The sequence below is a fragment of the Crocuta crocuta genome, unplaced genomic scaffold (assembly GCF_008692635.1).
Source record: "Crocuta crocuta isolate KB4526 unplaced genomic scaffold, BGI_CrCroc_1.0 scaffold128, whole genome shotgun sequence".
Classification (NCBI taxonomy): domain Eukaryota; kingdom Metazoa; phylum Chordata; class Mammalia; order Carnivora; family Hyaenidae; genus Crocuta; species Crocuta crocuta.
The window spans coordinates 354795-372679 of NW_027532232.1; the positions used below are offsets into that span (position 1 = coordinate 354795).

The window sequence follows — 17885 nt, forward strand, 5'->3', positions numbered from 1 at the left end:
AACATTTGCCTCAGTTTTGCCCTAACATTTTGGATCCTGTGGCAGGCGAAATAATGGCTCCCACTTATAGCCGCGTCCTAATCCCTGGAGAATATGAATTTTACCTTCTGTGGTAGAAGGGACTTTGTGGCTGTGATTAAGTTAAGAATTGGGAGACAGGGAGATGATCTTGGATGGTCCCAGGTGTGCCCAACATTGGCACTAGCATAAGAGGGAGGCAGGAAGAGCAGAAGCAGAAAAGAATGTGTTGATAGAAGCAAGAATTTGCGGCGATATGAGGAGAGAGTCACACGTCAAGGAATGCGGGTGGCCACTGAAAGCTAAAAAGGCAAGGAGGAGGGTTCTCTTCTGAAGCCTCCAGAAGGAACAAGCCCTCCCAATACCTTGACCTGAGCCCAATAAAATTGATTTTGGACTTCAGATGCCCAGAGCTGTAAGAATAAATTTGCGTGTTTGAAACCACCAAATTTGTGGTAATTTGTTACGCAGCAATAGGAAACTTCTACAGATTCTAATCTCTTCCCTTCCTCTCCATCCCCAGGTTCCCCTGGCATTAATTCACATTTAGTAATGTTTCTGACATGTTCTCCGTACCTTGCTCTGTCTTCTTGCCTCTGAACCTCTTCCTGTCCGTCTCTATTCCTCAGACTATGGACTCTGCTTTGGAATTTTCTGATCATCTGTTCTCCCACTAGATAGTGCAAATGAGAAACTGAACATTCCTCAGAATAGGTGATTCCTTGGCAGCTTTGAGTTCCTTGACAAGGGATGCTTCTTTGCCAGCTCTGATGAGAGGGGCCTCCCGTGTGGTGAGTGTGGAGTGTGGGCCAGTGTGCTGAGCCTCTTGTCTCCCTTGGCCCCGAGCTGGGTGGTTTCTGGACACAAGTCACAACACCCAAGGATTTATTGACGGTCCTGGCCCCAGGGCCATTTTACACCGTGATAGCTACTTGTGAAGACCAGGGGATCTTGGCCCCCAGTGGCCCCCACCTGATTCTCCAAAGGCTCTGCAACTTGGATAAAACACCAGCAAAATGGATTCCATCTCAGTTTTGTCTCTGTGTGAGAACAATCAGATCAGTGCTTTATGTCCACACCTTCCAGGGTGAAGGGCTTGCTTACTTTGCAGAGTTTTCAAAGACAGTTTCTAAAACCAGTGCTCTTGATTATGAAAGGGTTAAAATTGAAGAGGAGGGAGAAGAGATTGGAGAAACGAATTTTTTTGGAGAGTGTTGGTATTTGGTGTTTGTCATCCCTCACCTCCATGCATTAGGGATGGGGGGGGGGGTTTCCCCTCCACCTGTAGCCATTCATTGTCTTCTACCAGTCAGTTTGTCCCCTGTGAGTTTGGGAAGCTACGGGCCGGTAAGAGGAAGGGCGGCTAGAGAGGCTGGAGAAAGCAGAGCAGAGAAGGAAGAGGGCTACAGGGCAGGAAATGGAGCTTCTCCTGAAGGAACGGCAGAGACGCTCAGGTGTTTCTTGTTGACCAGAGGTGCGCTCCATGGAAGTGAGCTGGCCAGTGTCACTTTGACTCTTTCCCAAGAGAGTGCTTGGAGGGGAAATGGGACCCTAACAGAGGGGTAGACCCTTGAATACCCAGAGGTTGAGAGAGAAACTGTATGCGGTCAGTGGAGGGGTGGGGGAGTGGAAGGGGTTGGTTGCCAGGGAGGGCAGAAGCTTTGTCTACATGAAGGGAGCTGCAGGGGCGCCTGGGTGGCTCAGTCAGTTAAGTGTCCAACTTTGGCACAGGTCATGATCTCATGGTTCATGGGTTTGAGCCCCGCGTCAGGCTCTGTGCTGACAGCTTGCTCAGAGCCTGGAGCCTGCTTCAGATTCTGTGTCTCCTCCTCTCTCTGCCCCTCCTCGATCATTCTCTGTCTCACTCTGTCTCTCAAAAATACCTGTGTGTAAAAAAAAAAAAAAGGGGGCTGCAGCAAGCCCGGCTGGAGAATCTCCAGGGAAACTGTGAAGTCCTTCTCAGTGCGGCCAGCTTTGGGAATCTGCTCCCAAACGGCACATTGCTGGTCAGCAAAGCCATTTCTGCCCCCACCTGTGTCTTCCTGCTCTGATCCAGGAAAAGTCAGGCAGGAGCCGTCTAGTGGAGGCCAGGCCTGGGGCGGAGGTGAGGGAGAAGGCTAAAGAAGAGTGGAGAAGCCAATCCTCCACATGTAGGCTTCTGAGTTAAGGGTGAGGAGAAGTGTCTACTTGGAATGAGGTTCAGAGTTTTGTTTTCCATCAGACTGGCTACTTTAAAAAAATATTTTTATTTTTTAGAGAGACCACGTGCAAACAGAGGCGAGGGTTAGAGTGTGAGGGAAAGAGAGAGAAGGGGAGGGGAGAGAATATGCTGTGAGCATACAGCCTGACATAGAGCTCCATCCCAGGACCCCAGGATCATGACCTGAGCCGAAATCAAGAGTTGGACGCTCAACTGACTGAGACACCCAGGAGCCCCTGGACTGGTTACTTTTAATACTGAAATGATAATGTTTTAGGGACTGCAAGAGACTGGAATCCTTTTTATTTTCCAGGAGGAACCAGGGCCTTTATGTTCCAGGTTTAGTCCGGGGGGTGGGGGAATCCCCACAGTGCAGGTTTGAGAGTATGGGGTCAGAAGGAATAAAGTTAGTTTCGGCTAATACCCTGAGAATTCAGCATGTTCAAGTGAACCAGTTCTTCTTAGTTTCCAGAACACGATAGACTTGAAATCTGGTGATCTGAAGCCTGGAATCCCATCGTGGCCATGACCTTTTCCCAAGATTTTCAAGCTCGTTTCTGTCCAGATGGACTGTGTGTAGCCGGAGGTGTTTTGTCTGCTTATCAGGCCGTGGCCCAGCTGAGGCCCCAGAGCCTGGCGGGTAAGGGTGCAGGGTCAGGACTCCGAATGCCTGTGTCTGCATCTTGGCTCCCGTCCTGGGCATTTATGACGTTGGGCAAGTTAAAGTCTGTTGCCTCAGTTTCTTCATGTGTCAAATGGGGAAAATGATAAAATGAGAGCCAATGTTACTTCCACTCCAGCAGATGATTAAACATGATTTGAGTTGGTTCGCCACATTTTTCACTGTTGTCTGGGACCTGGCAGAGGTCATGTGATTGTGAGGCTCTCGTGAGGATTAAATGAGATGGTTTGTGTACAGTGCTGAGCACAGTGTCTAGTCTGTGGTGAATCCATAGACAAAACAACAACAACAACAACACAAAGTTTTTTTTGTGTTTGAAATACTGCCAACACTTGAGAAGAAAGGTGCTAGTCAAACCAGTGCTACAAATAGCAACTAAATTTTTCCCTTCACACATTCACTTCTATCCTGTTGAGTCTTGTAAACTTGATTTTTTGCTAATTTTCCCTTTTGCAAAATACAAGCTGTTCTAACAGTTCTGCATCACAACCGAAGTGTTGTGTGCCGTCCGTGGGATTTTGTGAGAGATGTTTTGAAAGTACCTTTTTAGAAGCTTCCGTGTTTGGAGCTGCTCCCCCAGCCCCGCGTTAAGTGCAGGAAGCTTCAGAGCTCCCAGCCCTTGGGGCTGCGGATGGCAGCTGGGGCTGACCCACAAGCAGAGGCTAGAATCCGGCTCGGGAAGCCTTCCTCCAGCCAGCGAGGTGAGCATGGGGACACTGAGGCCAGCAGGGAGGTCAGAAAGGGCAAGTGAAGGATGATCCAGGAGGAGATACGGGTCCAGAAGCTGTCTGCAGGGACGACACGAACCCCTTCTCCTGGTCCCTCTGCTCCTGTGAACGGTGAACTTACTGCTGGGGTCATAAAGAAAAGGTGCGGATGGAAGGGCACTGTCCCGGAAGCTGCCCTCTGGACTCCTTCCCTCCCTCCATCTGTCTCCATGTCCAGGGGGGTGGGGTGGGGGAGGGAAATCCAAAGAAATTGCTCAGCCGCCATAAGAAAGTCCTCTGACTTTCCTGCTCTGATCTTGCCAGATGGGGGTTCCACTTCTCCTTATCATAAAACTGGAAAAACCATACGTTTGTGTTTTTAATTCCTTTCCAGGAATTTCATGAGCACTGTCCCATTTGAGGAAGGAGAAAGGTGAAGCTGAGTTGGGCTATATACGTTTTGCTAATATTAAGTTTTTCTTAAGACTGACTCTAAGGGGTCTGACACCAGTTTCTATTAGATTGGCTCTTTGTTTGCTTCAAAACATTTATTAGTGGCTAAATCCATCTAGGTAATGTCAATTTTTAAATTTTTCTTTCTTTCTTTCTTTTTTAAGTTTATCTGTTTATTTTGAAAGAGAGAGAGAATCTCAAGCAGTCTCTGCACCACCAGCCCAGAGCCCGACTCAGGGCTTGAACACATGAACTGCAAGATCTTGCTATGAGCCAAACCAAGAGTTGGTCGCTTAACCGACTGAGCCACCCAGGCGTCCCTATTCTTTTCTTTTTAAATTGAAGTATAGTTGACACCGAGTGTTTCAGGGATACAACACGTGATTCCACAGCTCTATATATTATGTTGTGCTCACTACAAGTGTAGCTACCATCTGTCACCATACAAGGCCATTGACTACATTCCTCAAGTTGTACTTTTCAGCCCCATGACTTATTCATTCCGTAACTGGAAGCCTGTATCTCCCACTCCCCTTTACCCATTTTTTCCCACTCACCGCCCCCACCGGCAGCTATCAGTTTGTTCTCTGTATTTATGGATCTGTTTCTGCTTTTTTGTTCTTTCATTTTTTTTTGTTAGATTGCATATATAAGTGAAATCATACGGTATTTGTCTTTCTCTGACTTATTTCGCTTAGCATAATACATTCTAGGTTCACCCATGTTGTCTCAAATGGCAAGATCACATTTTTTTCATTCTTTTTTATGGCTGAGTAACATTCCATTATATCTATATCTATATCTGTACGTATCCCATCTGTTTTATCCATCCATCTATTGATGGATAGGTTGGCTTTTTTAAGAATCTAGTGGGAGCAGTGCTAAAATCATTATTTACACCACCACCATGGAACACATTTAAAATCCGACACTACCAATTTGAGGTGACAGTAGGATCACTGGAATGATTTTGAAGTCTTCTGCTTATGAAAGAGATACTCATTTAGAGAAAAAGAAGATATCTATTTCAACCACCCTTGAAAAGCAATTTTAAGATAACTAGATTGTCTAAATATTTACTCTAAAGCTCTTTCCAAGAAAAAGAACAAAATGCTTATTAAAAGTAGCATACTATTTTTAAAAATCAAATATATAAGGTTATTTTTTATTATTATTATCTATATATTTTTATGGCTGAGGCCTTGCATTCAGAATAGGGACTGTTTGGGGTGCCTGGGTGGCTCAGTTGATTGAGCATCTGACTCTTGATTTCAGCTCAGGTTATGATCCTTCCCAGGAGCCCGTATCGGGCTTTAGGTTCTGAGCTGAGTGTGGATCCTGCTTGAGATTTTTCTCTCTCTTTCCCTCTGCCCCTTTCCCCCCACTCATGCATGCTCTCCCTCTCTTGCTCTCTTCTCTCTCTCTAAAAATTAAAATATAAGGGGCACCTGGGTGGCTCAGTTGGTTGAGCATCTGACTTGAGCTCAGGTCATGATCTCCCAGTTTGTGAGTCTGAGCCTGGCATCAGTCTCTGTGCTGACAGCTTGGAACCTGGAGCCTGCTTTAGATTCTGTGTCTTCTTCTCTCTCTGCCCCTTCCCCACTCATCATCATTGTCATCATCATCATCATCATGTCTCTCTCTCTCTCTCTCAAAACTAAATATTAAAAATTTTTTTAAAACTTAAAAAAAATTAAAAATTAAAAAATTAAAATAAAAAAATAGGGATCGTTTATCCCCATTTTATAAGACTTTAGAGTATTTCACCACTTTAAATCATTTAAAAAGTTTATAGCACTTTTATTTTGTGGCTCATTTCTGGCCATGTAGAGGGTTGATATAGTGACAGTTTTTGGTTAGAGAAGTATCTGCTTATAATGCTTATAATGTTCTTTTAGGAAAATACAAGTTATAGCATAATATATCTCCTGAAAATACAAGTTTCCAGGAATATTATAGTAAAATAGTTTTTAAAAAAAAACTTTTAAGAGTAAATTGCTTCTGCTAAAGCTTTTATCATGCAAGGAAACGTTTCATCAGTGATGAATGATTTTCAGGTTAAGTAGTGACATCAGACAAAACTGAAATAAGCCCATATTTTGGAAACGTAACCACGTCATAGCTGAACCTCCTCGGACTTCCTTCTCTAAGGACCGCCTCCTCCACATGAATCATAAATCCCAGCGCACCAATGGGCGATTGGGTTCACTGTGTAATGTGCTAGATGGAGGGGGGCTCCCTCACACGTGACACAGCAAGCTGTCCTAAAAATTGCCCTAAATGTCTTATTTTCCCCTTGAAATCCTTTCCCCCATTACAGCTGCCTCTTTTCCCCGTAGCCTGGGCTTCCTCAGCCAGATGCCCAGGCATGGTTTTGTTCCAGACAGAGCAGTGTGAAGAAGCAGGCGTCCCCCGAGGAGGAGATGATGCAAGGATCCAGGTCCTCAGGGCAGAGGACTCGGTGTCCAGCCCCCAGCAGGATACGTGATCTCTCCCAGCAGCAGAGGCACGCGGGCGTCCCCACAGCAGGCCTGCTGCGTGGCGTGGGTAGGCTCCTGGCTTTGCTGACTTCATGCCCAACTTTACAGCCTCCTAGAGGTTCTCCAGGTCTTTTAACAGCCCTTACAGATGATTTTCCTGCTTAAATTGCTTCAGTTACTCGAGTCGGAGGTTATTATTTTTTTTTAGTACAGGCAAAACGCTGACTGGTCTACCCTATTGATCCCAACCTCAGTCTCCGTGCCTATTCTCAGTCTTTCCAGGCATTTTCTCTCACTAGGCTTCTCTTCTCAGAACTCCCTTATGTGACAGGAAAGGGAGGCAGAGAGCCGTCCAGCAAAACAAAAACCGCAACCAACTTGGGATCCTCAATTCATCCGGGAGAAACGACGACAAAAAACAAGAGCAAAGATATAAGAGCTTGGAGACAGACCTACCCAAGATCTACCTAAGCAGAGGTGAAAAGGGTAGAATGCAACTGCTTTCTCTGTCTCCTGGAATCCCAGCCAACAGCCCTCTTGTCCAGGCTCTACCACAAATACACCCTCTTTCTTCCAAGGTGTGCCATGTCAAGCTACAGGGCTTGCGGTCTGAGGCTACAGATTTTCTTTGCCTAGAACAGCTTCGGGACTTCAGCATCCAATCCTGCCCATCAGAAAATATCCCCCGTTAATGATGCCTTGATGCCAGACACTGTTCTAGCACATTTACTATATTAGGTTTAGTTACTACATCAGGTAATGGGAGTCGGGTACTAATATCAACTCCAGATTATCCAGTGAAGACTCACAGGTCCAGAGAGTTTAGAGTAACTTGTCCAGGGTCACAATTAGGAGTTCAAGGGGCCAGGATTCAGACCTAGCTCAGTGCCCCAGTGATGATCACAGCATCGCCACTTTTCTCCAAGAAGGCCCACCTTGGCTCTATAGCTGCCACGTTCCAGAAACTTGTTTGAAGGACTTTACTTCTCTTTTTGTGGGTGTGTTTTAATTGTAATGAGAGAATGGATTAAATTCACTCTGTTGTTTCCCACAAGGGCAGTGACTCCTTTAGGGAGCAACTGAAGTTTGGAAACCACGTGGACCACTGTGGTGCAACTAAGGCCAACACACCAAGAGCAGCCACAGGAGGAAGCAGATCATACAGGGATGTGGAATAAGGAAGATTATATGATTAGGAGCCCTTTTCCTCTCATTATAATATGAGGAAGGTACCTTTGCCCATTGTCAGGAGAATCGTAGACATCTTGGCTCTCTAGCATGTGGGACTGGAATGTCAGAAACTAGTGAGGGACCCACTGAAATGGATGTATTGCGGACAGAGGGTAATTTCTGGCTGACTCTGGCTCTGATGATGAAACTCCAGTGGCACGGATGTGAAGAGCTGTGAGTTCGTCTTCAGCAGTTCTGAGTGCTCACAGATCTATATGTGAGAAGTGACACACGCTGTCCGGGAATCATCTTTAGAGCCCGTGTTTGATACAGCCCTTTAAGGTGTAAGGTTAGGTTGTGTGTCTGAGATCTTTCTTCTTTAGGAAGACCTGGATTGCTACCTCCCTCTCATGACCTCTTTTGCTGTGTCCCAGACATTTGGGCCTTCGTGTTATCATTTTCATTGTTCTCCATGGACTTTTTAATTTCCTCTTCCATTTCTCGGTTAACCCATTCATTCTTTAGTAGAATTCATTCTTTAGTCTCCAAGTATTTGTTGTCTTTCCAAGTTTTTTCTTGTGGTTGATTTCGAGTTTCATAGCATTTTGGTCTGAAAATATGCACGGTACGATCTCAGTCCTTTTGTACTTGTTGAGGGTAGAGTCCGTGTTTGTAACAGTCATGTTTATTATCTTCTGTACTTCATGGTGTTTTGATGTCTTGGGGGCCTTGCTGGCTGAGGCCCTCCCAGAGCCAGCTAATCCCTAGAGATGGCAAACCAACTTCCTTGTGAGCGTGTCTTTCCTGGGCAAACCGACCAACCCAAAGCCCATATCCCCAACCACGCCCTTCATCTGTCTCTTCATGTACCAAACCAACAAGCTGCCGGCCCTGCCGCCCCAGGCCGAGGCAGCTAAACCAGACAGAGACCACTCTGATAGTCCAGAACCCCCTGAAATTATTCAAATGGTCCAGTCCTAAACGTACTCAAGCTTTCCTACCTTGCCTCAACATTCCTTCCCACAGAAATCACCATAAAGGCTCAGGGCCCGGCTTTCTCCTCTCTCTCTCTGTCTCCTAGCTGCCACAGTGCTTCTCTGTGTCGCCTTTCACGGTGTGGTAACTAATGAGCTCTTTTGTCAAGGGCAGTCGTCTCTGTGTCTGTTACCTTACCATATCTGATTAAAACACATCCAGGGCACAAATCTTGTAACAGTGTTAAAGATTTCAGCATTTAAAATGAAATCCAGGGGCACCTGGGTGGCTCAGTCAGTTAGGCGTCTGACTTAGCTCAGGTCATGATCTCACGGTTCGTGAGTTCAAGCCCCACATTAGGCTCTCGGCTGACAGCATGAAGCCTAGAGCCTGCTTTGGATTCTGTCTCCCTCTTTCTGTCTCTCTCTGCCCCTCCTCTGCTCATGATCTGTCTCTCTTTCAAAAATGTATAAACATTAAAAATTAAAAAAAATAATAAAATGGAATCTAAAGTTAATTCCCAGTCCAGCCAGTGATCACACATGACTTGAGTTGGTTCTCCATAGTTTTTCAGTGCTGGCTGGGCCTGGCGGCCATTGCATGACCTCTGGGTTCAAGGCCTTTCTAGATGGGAGCTTTCTTGTCTGTCTGCCAGGGCTTTGCACGTGCTGAGGCTTTTGCTGAGGTTTGTGCAGGTGAATTTGCTGCTCTTCGGGCTGGCTTAGACATCCCTAAACTCCTCTTTGGCTCCAGTACCATGTTATTTCTAGAAACAGTAGCATCACCTGGCACTGCTGACTGCTGTATCCTGAAATTCTCCTTCCTTGGCTTCCAGGATGCTCTCTTGGATTTTCTTCTTCGGATTGCTCTTTAAAAAAAAAAAACTCATGTGTGTTCCTCCTCCTCTGCCTAGCCTTTATTTTTATTTTGAAAGTAACATCTGTGTATATGCAAGGAGGGTGTTCAGTGAGGAGTAACGATCTGTCCACCCTGTGCTCCAGTTCCCCAGATTTTTAATTTGGTTACGTGTGTGTGTGTGTGTGTGTGTGTGTGTGTGAGAGAGAGAGAGAGAGAGAGAGAGAGAGGGAGACAGAGAGAGAGAAATATAGGACGTATACTGGCACATGATATATACATACACACATTCCACGTGTTTTTATATATAAATGCTGTCAGACCATAATGTTGACTTATTCACCCTTTCATTTATCAATTTACTGAGCGCGTACTCCATGCCACCCGCTGTTTAGGAACAAGAAACACTGTGGTGAGCAGACTTTCCATGGAGTTTATATTCTGTTGGGAGGGGCAGGTAATTCAAACAGTAAAAAGAAAGATAATTTCAAATAATGAGAGCTGATTAGATCATGATCTAAAGCACGACCATGTGATGAAGGCAGCAAGGAGGTATCTTTCGCATAGAGTGGTCCGGGAGGGCCTCTGTAAGGAGTGAGTATTGTGTCAGGACAGCAGCTGAGTGAAAAGGAGCCAGCCTGCTGTGAGGATTGTGGGGGGAGCGCCGGAGTGGGAAGGCCAGAATCAAGGGCGGCTGCACTGCGCTGCACTGCGAACTGGCCCACACCTTGCTTTCACTCACCAGCACGTATGAGATGGTTGCATATCCATCACAGATAAAGCTGCTTTTTTTAAAAGTATATTTTATTTATTTTGAAAGGGAAAGAGAGCACATATAGCAGGGGTAGAGGGAGAGAGGTAGGAGGGAGGGAGAGAGAGAGTGAGAGATGGGAGGAGAGAGAGAGAGAGAGAGAGAACGAGCACACACACAGCAAAGGTAGAGAGAAAGAGAGAGAATCCCAGGCAGGCTCTGTACTGACAGTACAGAGGCCTTGAGCTCATGAACCATGAGATAATGATCTGAGCTGAACTCAAGAGTCAGGTGCCTAACTGAATGAACCGCTCAGGCATCCCTAAAAATACTTTTTCTTTTTGGCAATTGCATAGTATTCTATTAGAAGGATAAACCATAATTTATTTAGCCAGTCACTTATTATTTAAATTTCTAATTTTTTTGCTGATCTAAGCAAGTTTGACATGAATATTTTTGAGCCTGTATATTTGCCCACAAGACAAATACATTGGTAAGGACATACCCAGGAAGTAGAATAATTGGCACAAATGATGTGTACCTTTACTTCTAATTGATATTTAATTTATGTACCCAATTGCCCTTCATAGAATTGAACAAATGTGTACCTCCAGCAACAAGGTATGGGAGTGCCTGTTTTCTCTATCTATCTATCTATCTATCTATCTATCTATCTATCTATCTATCTATCATTTATTAATTTTGAGAGATAGAACTCAAACGGGAGGGTCAGAGAGAAAGGGAGAGTGAGCTGTCAGCACAGAGCCTGATACGGGGCTCAAGCTCATTAGCTGTGAGATCATGACCTGAGCCAAAACCAAGAGTCAGACACTTAACTGGCTGAGCCACTCAGATGCCCCCAGTTTCACTCTTTAACTCTTGTGTTTGCCTTTTTGAGCCTCATCAAAATAAATGGCCCAAATAGCATTTTGAAATTTTATTTTGCACTTCTCTCATGAGTGAGGTTGAAACTCTTTTCGTATGTGTAAAAACCATTTATTTGCATTTCCTTTTCTGTGACCAGTCAGTCCATACCCTTTGCCCAATTTTTTCTTTGTGATTATTCATCTTTTTTCTCTTTTATTGACTGGCAGGAATTCCTTATGTATTAATGAAATGGGTCTCTTCCATACGGTATATATGGAAGTTTGTCTTTTCTCTTTTCAATTGGCTTAAGGTAGTGTCCCCACGGGTAAAGCCGCTTCACATCTAATTAGCGAATTATGTGGCTTACGTCATGCTTAGACAGTCCATCGTTCAGTGCTGGTGTTCCTCACGGTCCTGCTTTGGAGCTGCTCTGTTCCTCCCTGAGCTTCGCAGTCACGTCAGGTATCCCTGATGAGCTGGTGACTTCTGTGTTCTCCTGACTTACACACGGCTGCCCCCCGTGCAGCCCCAGACCTCTTGTCAGCATTCTCAACACTGAACCCACCACCCCACCTTGGCCCGCCCTCAGACCGGCTACTCCCCCTGTGCGCTCCGTCCCAGGGAGCCGGGACGGTCGTCTTTTCTAGGTAGTCCGTGTATCCCTGACTCCTCCTTCCGTTTTAATCCCTGAGCAGTCTGTTCTGTTCTGTCTGCCTTCTCAACACTTCTCCCACCTGTCCACCTCTCTCCGTTCCCGTTACCACTTGCCCGAAATGGGCCAGCATGATCTCCAGCCTGTATTTCTACACGGGCTTCCTTGTAAATGCCCTTTTTGTTGTGTCCTTCTCCAGTCCCTTCTTAATGTAATAGTCAGTGTTCATAGCAGATCGTATCACTGCTCTGCCTACACATGTTCAATGGCTTTTCCTTCTTCTTTTCCTTCTCCCTGCCCCCCACCTGTCATTTTTCTCTTCTTCTTCTTTAGGGTCAAGTCCAAACTCTTGAATATTGCTTTTAAGGCTTCTGTGTTCTGGTCCCTGTTTGTACTTCTAGCATAACCTCTCAGTGCTAGAAATATGCATCCCCAGCCCTGTCAATTAGACCCAGCCCCATCAACAAGTTCCTGGAATGTCTAAAGGCCTCTTTGGACTTGGGGCATTTGCGCACGCTGTTCCCTCTGCCTGGATGCTCCTTTCCCAGCTGTCTTTGGCCCCGCTATCCCTGCCTGCACTGAGGTCCTGCACATCACTTCTTCATAAGCCTTTACTGATGATCCTACCACCCCAAGTCTACGCTGATTGCTTCCCCCAGTGTCTTGTATTTTCCCCATCATAGTACCCGTCACATAATAATGTAGTGCCTCTTTATTTGCCCGAGTCCCCTAGTGGATTTCAGATGACACACAGGCTTCATCTTCATTCCTTCAATAATTTGGATTGAGGTGCTAGAAATACTGTGGCATTTCAATCACAGTTGAATCCTTAACTGTCTAGTTCTTGGCATGGAACCATCACTCAGTAAACAGCTATTTGTTGCACACACAGATGAATGAATAACTTCCGGGATTTTCTCGGCGTAGCCTAACATCTATCCTTAAAGTTTTGTGCCAGTTTGTCTCCTTTAACATGCCAGGATGTATTCAAGTAACATCATTGAGAAACAGTCACATCAATGGATTTTATGTTCTCTGTCAGTTTTACATGACATTGTGGGTTAGCAATTCTTCCTTTCAATGTCTCCTTGCCGTTTCTTTGACAGCAGTATTTCCTCCAAGCTGCTGGTGGACTCAAGTTCCTTGGGCCTTCCTGCCTTTGAACCACACAGGCATTCCCCGGATCAGCCCCTGCGGGGCTCACTCTAGTTCCTCTTTCCTCCCGAGCTGTTGGTGAGGACACAGTGTTTAGGCAAGTGGGCTCAGGCTTTAGGGATGGAGGGTAAGAAATCTTTATGATTCACTGAGCAGACCCCCAAAATGTCTGTTCTCCAGTAATGCTTGTTTCTGTATAGAAGCAACATCCATGGAGAATGATTAGGAGAAATTTGGAAGATATCTCATCAGGAAATAAAAATCACCCTTAATCTCATCACAGGGGGAACAGTTACTGACTTTTTGGGGAATGGTAGCACCCACTCCGTGGTCTCAGTGGCCATCTGTGAATCCATCCGCAGGCTCCTCTCCGTCCTGCACTCTGGACGCCATCTTCCCCATTGGTCCAGGGCGGCATTGCAGCTTCACAGCTTCGACACCGGAGCCCCCATCACCACCCTCCCAACTTGCCCCTGCTCCTGTGTTCCCTATTTCAGCAAATGGTAGCACCATCCACCCAGCAACCCCACCCAGCGACCCAGATTAGAGATGCTCCTTAACTCTTCTTTCCTTTACGCATCCATATCTAGTCAAAGTTCTGTAGTTTCCACCTCCTGCCTACCTCTTGACTCCATGTCCCTCATCCCCTGGGTCAGTCCCCTGGTCCAGACTCCTTCACCTTTCTCCTAGAATAGGGCAGCAGCTCTCCAGACAGACCTCCATGCCCCTAGATTCCTCTCTTCACTACGGCCAGAGTTACCACCCCATGAATTCAAATCCTTCCGCTCTTGACAAGGTCCTTCCTGAACTGTCCCAGTCCCTGTGAAGCCATTGCTGCTGGACCTTCTTCACCCTCCTCTTCTGCTGATTGGCCGCTATTCAACCTATACTTCTCCACTTAGCCATCTGTGTCTTCCAGAAAGTTTTCTCTGACTCACGTCTCCTCTCCAAAAGCCTGGCACAAAACCTCCTTCTCAGGAACCACTCCATCCATTGCATCTTCACCGTTCACATTTTCCTCCCTCTCCATCTGAGAGCCCCTGCGGCCATGAGTTGTGCCTTCTTGCTCATGTCAGCCCATGACCTTGCACAGGCCCCGGTGTATGGGGGGTGGGGGAGGGGACCAGCAAGGGCTGATGGGGCCACCGTCTTTGGCCATGCTCAAAGGAAGGGTGGAGAATGGGGCACCTGCTGGGAGACTCGCCTTATGTGGACACTTTCCTGAATCCAGTCCTTGAGTCCCCCCTGATGGTGTTCCTGACACAGACACCTCCTGACAGAGTCAGCCTTTTGGAGAGGGAGCGGAGCTGCCCTCCCTGGCCTGGTCCCAGCCTGCGGTCAGGGCTCACGCAGACCTTCTCCCTGCCGCCCCTGCCCCAGCACCCTGCGGATGGCGGAGGTGATTTCGCGGTTGCGCAGGCTGTAGATGAGCGGGTACAGCAGAGGCGTGATGTTGGTGTAGATGAGCGCCAGCGTGCGGTCCCGCCGTGGGGAGTGGCTGGCCTTGGGCCGCACATACATGAAGGTGGCACAGCCGTAGTGCAGGAAAGTGACAGCGAGGTGCGAGGCGCAGGTGGAGGCGGCCTTGTGCCGGCCCCCGGGGGAGCGCAGGCGACGCAGCGTGGCGGCGATGGCTCCGTAGGAGGACAGGATGAGCAGCGAGGGCAGCAGCAGCAGCACCAGGCAGGTGCCCAGCAGGGGAAGCTCGTCGGCGTAGCTCCGTGTGCACGCCAGGTCCAGCAGCGCCGTGATGTCGCAGAAGAAATGCACCAGCAGGTGGGAGCCACAGAAAGGCAGGTGGAAGATGGCCACCGTGAGCCCCACGGACACCACCAGCCCCCCGAGACAGCAGGCCAGGGCCAGCCTTGCACACAGACCTGGGGTCACCACTGCAGTATAGCGCAGTGGGTGGCAGATGGCCACATAACGATCGTAGGCCATGGTGGCGAGCAGGAAGCACTCGGCCCCACCCAGTGCCACAAACATCTGCATCTGAACAGCGCAGCCCAGGAAGGAGATGGGGCTGCCCCCGCCAAGGCCCGGCATGGCCAGGTCCACCAGGGAGCGGGGCACCACCACCAGAGTGTAACAGAGCTCGATGGCCGACAGCTGGCACAGGAAGAGTAGCATGGGTGGCGGGCTGGGCACTGAGGCCACGGCCACCAGGATGAGCAGGTTCCCGCCCAGGGTGACCAGGTGCACAGCTAGCAGCAACAAGAAGAGCACCGGCCTCAGGTGTGGGAACTCGGAGAACCCCTGAAGGACAAAGCCACGGGGCACGGTGGCATTGCTGGGGCTGTCCATGCACTGGCCTGCCTAGAGGCACCTGTAGGAAAGAGGGGGAAAGGAGAGCTTGCGAGTGTAGTATCTCTGCCCTGCCGCTAGATGGAGTTATGAGGGCGGGAGGGATTAGGGGCTGCCGAGAGGGGGTAGAGTGTCCGGGTGCACTCCAGCCCCACATCCCCATGATGGACGTTTTAATTAACTTGTGTAGTTTTGTCTCCTGGACTAGAATTCCTATAGCTGCTTTCTCAACATGCTCTTTCCAAAGAAGCCTTAATCGTGGGCCCTTTCTTTGCAACCTGTCACTCCTGACCTCCACCTACAAATGATTCCTTGCCTTCAGACCCTAGTTATTGTTTGGTGGGTACTGTTTGTAGGCAGGAATATTATGCTGTCCTCAGCCTTCGCTCCTCAAGGCAGGAATCATGTCTTTATGCCCCGCTTCCGTTTCCTCCTCCCTGGTCTGCTCTATCACATTTGAATTGCTTTTCTGCGATGTGTCACAGAATCACAAAAACAAGATGCAGATGAAGACCTCAGCGATCATCTCCTACAACCTCATAATTTTAAAAAGGAAAATAAAGCTGGTGGGGCGTGTGTGTGTGGGAGGCTTAACTACTCACAGAAAGCTAGGAACAGAATCTGCATTCCTGAGGCTGAATCCAGAACTTCCCATGACCCCATATGGGTCACTAGGATCAGTTGGCCAGTTCATATTGATTTAGCCTTAAATAGAGACCCAGGTCTGTGCCAGGTGCTGAGGCAGATGTTTAGGCAGCAGAGGACGGTTGGTGGGAAGGCCTCTCTGGGTGCATCAGGAACAAAACGTCCCTAACATTTTTTATTAATACTCTGTCAACATGAGAAAAAGTGATGTGTGTCTGTTCTAACTCGCCTTTCAGAGTTAGCAGTGCATTCCAAATTTGCCGACTGAACATAATTTCTTTCCCAGCGTCACCCAGTGACTCATTTGCAAGCAACATTTGGAAAACATTGATAGCCTGTAGGTTGGCTGCAATTGCTGCAAACTTTTGCAGTGGGGAACATAAGGTAATAGGGACTTGGAGGCAAACTAGAGGAGGGTGTTTGATTTTCCAGTAGTAATTAATGACATCTCATTTTATTTCCTTATCTCTTTTTTACTAACTCTAATTGTAGGCTCACCTATTATTTCCTCTTAGTGCCTCTGAGTCACTATTAATAACCAATTTTGGAAGTGGAATTTGTGCATGGCTGTTATACCGTAGAATGCAATAGCAATAAAGCCTGGTCAAGGGCAGCAGGTAAATCAATGGCAGAGCTGGAAGGAGTGGGAAGAGCTTGATTTCTGCTATCTAATGCTCATTTTAGAAAGGAGAATTCTGAGGGTTCATATTTATCATTCTGTGCTATTTTCTGCCATCTGAGTGGAGCCCCTTCTAACCACAGTTTTGGGGTCTAATGGAGGAGAGTCCTGTGGGGTGGGTTTGGGGTGGGTGGAAAGTCGGGGAGTCACTTCCCATCTCTTTTAGAGCCCCCACATTTGTTGTTTGTATGTTTGTTTCGGCCAGTATCCATTCTGTGGAGCCAGTTTGACAAACCTGTGCCGAGTGCCTCTTCCTTGCCCAGTGTTGGAGCTGCAGGCGGCAGCGGGAGTGGGGGGCTTGGCTGTCCTGGAGGCTGAAGCAGGGTGAAACTGAGGAAGTACCCACAATGGCTGTCCTCACTGCCTCGGCCTGCCCTTTCTCTACGTCTTTCTTTTCATCTTCTTAGAGAAGCACAGGGTGGGGGGCAGAGAGACAGAAACAATCCCGTGCTCTTCCCTTCGTGTCCACGCTGCGCAGAAATGACAGGGTAGGTTGCTCAGGGGGCACCAGTAACTCCAAGCTCGAGGTACATTATGGTTTACACATGAGGCTGTGGAAAGCGAGGCAGGTCGGTCAATTCAATCAAATGTAGACTGAAGAATATTTCTCTTTTGCTTAGCATATTTAGGAGGACTTGTCATAAACTCTAGGAATGCTTATTAGAAATGTCTACTGTCTGGGAGGGGGAGGAGACACTTTCAAAACTTCAAGATTTGATTCAAAATCGGGCTGCGCCCTCGTTGGAGAAGCTACAGAGGGAGAGCCTGCCTTGAGCCACCTTTCTCCCCAGGCACAGAAGGGCAGAGGGTCTCCCTTCCAGGTGGTTCATAACCTCAACAAAAATGGCTACACTTAAGGGATTCGTAGGCCATTTAACTCACTTAATCCTAGAGTCTCTTATTATCCCCTTAACGAGGCAGGTGGACTCTCAGTACACCCATCTAACAAGTGAGGAAACTGAGAGACCTAAAGGAATTAAATGCCGTGTAGCTGGTTAGAGCTAAAGGCAGGTTACACTCAAGCAACCTCATCTCTGATAGTTCATGGTCTTCTCCAGTACCCAGCCTTCCTCTCCTAAAAAGTCCGCTCCACGTAAGACACAGTGTGCCCCTTTCCCTACATCTCCCGCCTTTCCCTTCCTCAGAAATTACCTACCCTCCCCTAGGCGTTTCTGCCTTCAGATTTCCCTTTGCTGACATTTCTCTTGAGGGCATGTAGATGTGAGCAGAAATACAGATAACCTAAGATTACAAATCTAAAAATAATTTCTCCTTAGCTTTTGATGTTCATC

At 47.5% G+C, this 17885-nt stretch overlaps 1 protein-coding gene across 1 annotated transcript; it reads right to left on the bottom strand.

Annotated features, from left to right (window-relative positions):
* Positions 1-14303: 14303 nt before the first annotated feature.
* On the bottom strand, positions 14304-15269 carry LOC144242996 (olfactory receptor 10AC1-like). Its single transcript, XM_077778035.1, has one exon. The coding sequence runs from the start codon at positions 15267-15269 to the stop codon at positions 14304-14306; it is 966 nt and encodes a 321-aa protein (XP_077634161.1).
* Positions 15270-17885: the final 2616 nt, after the last annotated feature.